Source organism: Gracilinanus agilis, chromosome 1 (assembly GCF_016433145.1).
Source record: "Gracilinanus agilis isolate LMUSP501 chromosome 1, AgileGrace, whole genome shotgun sequence".
NCBI classification, from domain to species: domain Eukaryota; kingdom Metazoa; phylum Chordata; class Mammalia; order Didelphimorphia; family Didelphidae; genus Gracilinanus; species Gracilinanus agilis.
The window spans coordinates 187,361,116-187,366,502 of NC_058130.1; the positions used below are offsets into that span (position 1 = coordinate 187,361,116).

The following is a 5,387-nucleotide window of genomic DNA, read 5'->3' on the forward strand; positions in this document are numbered from 1 at the left end:
TTGTAGTAGTCATCCCTTATATCCAATCTGTTGTCAAATCTGTTCATTTTTTACCTTCACAACATCTATCCGAAATGTCCCTTTCTGTCTACCAACACAACTACCATCTTGATACCAGCCCTTACTACCTATCACTTGCAATATCTTTTTTTTAAAAGACATTTTATTTTCCCAGTTACATGTAATAAGAATTTTCAACATGCATTTCCCGAAATGATGATATCCAAATTGTCTCCCTCCCTTCCCTCCCTCTTCTCTGAGACGGCAAGTAATTTGATCTGAATTACATATGTATTATCGTGCAAAACATATTTCCCTATTGGTCATTGTTATAAGAGAACATACATATAAAACCAAAACCCCAAAATAAAAATATAAATAAGCTCATGTAAAAAATGGTATGCTTTAATCTGCATTCCAACTCCAACATTTCTTTTGGAGGTGGGTAGCATTCTTTGTCTTCAAAATTGTCCTGAATCACTGTATCTGCAATAACCTTCTCGGGTTTCCCTATCCTCCCTGTCTGATAACCATCATGTTCTATTACCTCCAGGATCAAATATAAAATCCTATGGCAGCACTAAAAGTCCTTTCGCAATTCCATTTTTCTTACACTACTCCCATCTGAGGAGTCCATGACTCAGCTATATTGGCCCGCTTTATGTTCTTTCTATATCTCCTATCTCCATCCTTTTACTCTGGCTGGCCCCCACCTCATGTTTTCCATGCCCTCCCTCCTCACCTGTATTTCCTGGGTTCCCTGGCTTCCTTCCAGTCTTAGCTGAAATCTCACCTTCTACAAGAAATCTTTTTTGATCTCCCTTATTTCTCTCTTAACTGAGAAGGAAGAGAGAGAAATAAGGGAGATCAAGGAAGATTTATTGTGATATATTATATATATATATATGATATATATAGCATATGTACATAATTGTTTCCATGTTATTCTCTTTATTAGAATGTGCCCTCCTGGAGTAAATGATTAATGAATATAGTTAACTTGGCTTGTTGGCTTCCTTCAAAACTACCCCAATCCCACCTTCTACTGGGCTTTTCTGGTCTCTCTCCTCTCCTCTCCTTTTGAGATTCCCTCCAATTTAGCATGTATAAACATTGTAGGGTACACAGTTATTTTACTATCTTCTCCAATAGACTGTGAACTGCTTAAGAGCTTTTTTGCCTTTCTGCGTGCCCTCAGGGTTTAGCCCAATGACTGGCACATAGTAAGTAAGTAAGTGTTTTTGTGGTTGTTGTTCATCCTTCATTGGGTGATGTCTTGATGTGGCCACTGGAAAAAAATCATTCTCCTCTGCTCGTTTGGTCAGGGAAGTCTTCCCATGCTTATCATAAGTTTGTTGGTTCCCTTCAGCCTGGTTTAGCCCATCAAAAAAGATTTTACCAGAGTGTGGCCACTGTGCATGCTATAGCTTCTTGGAATCACTGGTGGGGGTTGGCTGAAAGGTGGATATCAAAGGTGAATGAGCAGCTCTTAAAAGAGCTTGGCAAGCCCTCACACCAGAGATGGTAGTCCTCCCAGGACACCCCATACACTCCGTTTAATAAATCCTTATTGGCTGACTAATTACATTGGTGCTAAATCCTAGCTAGACCCAAGAAAAATGTGGCCTTTAAACTTCTTTTCTATCTCAAGAAGAACTCGAGGCTGCTTTCTCTCCCTGGATGTGATGCTCCATAGACAGTACTGCTTTGGGCAGCAGGGTCCAAGTGTCCTGACTTGCCCTGAGCCTAATGACTAAGTGAAGTCTCTCAAATCTGGCATATGATAGGTAGGTAGTACACTGTGGTGCAAAGGAGGTCTGTGTGACTTTGGGCAAGGCTCTACCCAAATGCAAAATGAAAAGGTTGGACTAGGTAGCCTATAAGGTCCCTTCCAGCTTTTTAGACCATGATCCTAGATCTAAAGCTGGGGCAGGGCAAGGGTGGCAAGAGGTGGGAGGATGGAGCAAAGAAGCAAACATTAGCCTCCCCTTTGCCTTGTCCTTGAAGAACAGAGATCATCTCTGTATAAATAAATACAGCACTGGGTTACTCAGATTTCAGCCTTATTTCTTCATCTGGGAAGTCTGTTGCTAATTTAACATCTGCAAATCCCCAAGTTCCTCCCCAAGGCTCAAGGTCTGCCTCTCAGCCTGAGGATCAAATGTCTGCCTTATATGTGAAAGGTTTCCCTCCTGTAAGGCCTGCCCTCATTCAGGGTCATTTGAACAGTCACTTCAGGTAGCATGGGCACAGCCTTGTTCTGATAGGAGGAGAGCCCAGATGACCAGCTGAGCTCTCTGCATCTCTAATTTCTGTAATTATAGCTGGGAAAAAATGGCCCACATTTGGTTCCGATTCCTGGCATTTAGAGCACGAGGCAGTCTTTTATTAAAATTCCTGAAAGATTACTATATTCTTTCATTTTCCCCTGAAGTAATAAACAAGTAAATATTCACTGTTATGGCTTCTTGGGATCCATTGAGAAACGATGCCACAACTAGGCTGGGAGCAGACTGAAGGAACTGTGTTTGGTTTACTCTTTTCCATAATATTAGAATTTTTTCCCCCAGCAATCAGAGAAGCCCTGTTAGAGAACAGATGCTAAACGACCTTTCTTTCTGTTCATGCTTTTTATCCTATTCCTAAATAGAGATCACCTTGAGAGCATAACAGCCATCCCTGGACTAATGTTCTGGGTACTCAGGGAGGGGGAAAACAAGCGAGCCTTCAACAGACATTTGAGGAAAAAAGGCAAATTTCATGTTGCTATTTCCAATTTCTCTTGCTCAGCTTTTCAGGCTCTCAATCACATGGATGGGGATCCTCTGTCAAGGCAATTGATTTTCATTCAGCAAGCATTTATAAATCACCTACTGTGTGTCAGGCACTATGTGGGAATATACGAAGACAAAGAAATGAAACCCGCCCTATTCTCAAAGGGCTTATCTTTTTATTGGAGAAAATCCCACTTGAAGGGTGCAATTCACTTCCATACACAACCACATCCAGAGGAAGAGAGACCCTAAATTATTCCACCCCCTCAAGTGGTTAAATATTTCTATTATTGTCTCATGTCTTGGTTCTGCCGACCCAGAACCACTTCATTGGTTCAGGAAGGGTAGAATCTTTTTCTTGAGATGGGTTAGAGATGTGAAGGCAGAGGAATTGGCTAAATAATATAATAGGATTTGGAAGGGTGAGATCCTCCAATTCAACCTCATAAGGAAACTAAGTTTCTCCCTTATCACCTAATACTTCCCCGTGCCCACGTGTGTCCCCGAGGACGAGCCGATCACTGCATCTCCTCCTGTGCCGCCTGTGCCACACGCCACTCTGTGTGGCAGAGAGTCGTTCCCATCCCTGGCCTCAGGAAGAGCCCCCCACAGACATACAAACGTGTTTGATGGACGGATCTTTTCTTCTCTTTCCTGACGGCCTTTGTTCGAGACAGAATGAGTACAGGCTTGTGATTCAGTCAGATGCCACTCTCTCTGCGTCCAGCTGGCAGGATGGGGGAAGAGCTTCCCAGGCCGGGTGCCAAGGCTCGCTCACAGCCAAGCTTTTGGAGCCTTCCTGATTTTGTGAAAATGACCGCAGAGATTGGGATAATGGGAATGGCTCGGCTCAGGCCTCCTAATGTAATGGGTTCTGCTGAACACCTTCAAGAATTTATGTGCCCTAAGAATTTAAATGGTATTTAAGGGATTGTGAGAGAATACTGACAAGGAGAACAATCATTAATTAAATATAGAGGCGAAATTAGCTGAAACTATGCATGGGACAAATTCAATTAAGGGGAAATGATTGTACTGGGAGGGATAACCCGTGCCCTAGACATGGCCAGGTGGGGAAGTGAATAGAATGCTGGACCTAAAATAAGACCACCTAATAAGAAGATGACTAGCTTTGTGACCCTGGGCAAGTCATTGGGATTTGGCTTCCTAGACTGGGGAAAAATAATAGCATCTGCCTCATAGAACTGTTGTGAGGATCAAATGAGGTAACAAACATAAAGTACTTTGTAAACCACAAAGCATTATGTATGTACTAAACATTAGCAATTTTATGATCATATATTCTTATGTGCTTTGATATCCTAGTCTGGATAACAATAGCATCTGTCTCATAGAACTGTTTTGAGGAGCAAATGAGATAATATAAAGCACTCTGTCCAGTTGCTTCTAGTTACGTCCAATTCTTCATGACCCCATTTGAGGTTTTCTTGGTGAAGATACTGGAGTGGATTGCCATTTCCTTCTTCAGCTCATTTTATAGATAAGGAAACTGAGGCAAACAGGGTTAAATGACTCACCCAGGGTCACTAAGCTAGCATCTGAAGCCAAATTTGAATTTGATTCTTCCTGACTTCAGACTCAGCATTCTATCCATCATGCCTCTTAGCTGACATTTAGCAGCTGTGTAACTGTGATCAGACTATTTACTTTTTTCCAAGACTTGGGTTTCCTCAGCTACAAAATGAGTATAATAATACTTGTGTTATCCTTCTCCAGAGCAATAATTAAGGCTTTATCCTAGGGTAGAAATTAAGAGAGTGCTCAAACTTACACTCCAACAGCATAAGTAAACTTAATATGTGCCAAACAAGAGTTAGTTAAACTCAGGAGATACCAGGTGCTTCTTCATCCTAGTGCTTACAGCCCAGGGTATGCTGGAGCCAGCTCCAGTGAGCTTTCTTCTTGCCATTTCCTTTGTTAACAATGTCCATTGTTAAAATTTCAGTGTGAACATACCTCAGAAATCAGTGTGAACATACCTCAGAAATGCTATAAACCAGGGTTTGATTTATTGTTTTGTAGACAATATAGTGATGGAAAAATGTTAATCATGCAGTTTAAGCTTAAGTGTGTCATGCATATATTTCCCACCCAGAGAAACTGGTTGTTAAATGTTTATCAGCACAGTCCTGCCAAACCCCAGGTGAGCCCTTCTGTCCATCCTCAGAAATATCTTCTGCACATCCAAAGATCTCTTCTTAACCCAAAGTACCCTGAAAGAACATGCTCTACATAAATCAGACTACATTTAGAAAAAAGTTAGAGTATATCAGAACTTTGGAGCCTACCTCAGGAATAGCTGAAGAGTCAATAGGACTAAGGGGAGGAAGAATGGTATCTTTTCTGGATTAAGATGCAGTCCTTATTCTTCTAGGTGCACTTGTAAATTTTAACTGTACACAAGCCTACACAGTTCTATGGACTAAGGAATTGATGATTGACAAGTCTGAATTGTAGTAGTCATAAGGTAGTCCTGGTGATTCCTCAGAGGAGTGTGTGTATGTGTGTGTGTGAGAGAGAGAGAGAAAGAGAGAGAGAGAGAGAGAGAGAGAGAGAGAGAGAGAGAGAGAGAGAGAGAGAGAGAGAGAGAGA

General features: G+C 41.6%; 1 protein-coding gene across 1 annotated transcript in view; it reads right to left on the minus strand.

Annotated features, from left to right (window-relative positions):
• Positions 1-3,248: 3,248 nt before the first annotated feature.
• The window catches only part of LOC123249421 (proline-rich protein 11-like), a 176,754-nt gene continuing 174,615 nt past the window's right edge, over positions 3,249-5,387 (minus strand). The window contains 1 exon segment of the mRNA XM_044678449.1: positions 3,249-3,436. Within this exon segment, the coding sequence (XP_044534384.1) occupies positions 3,249-3,436 (188 nt within the window).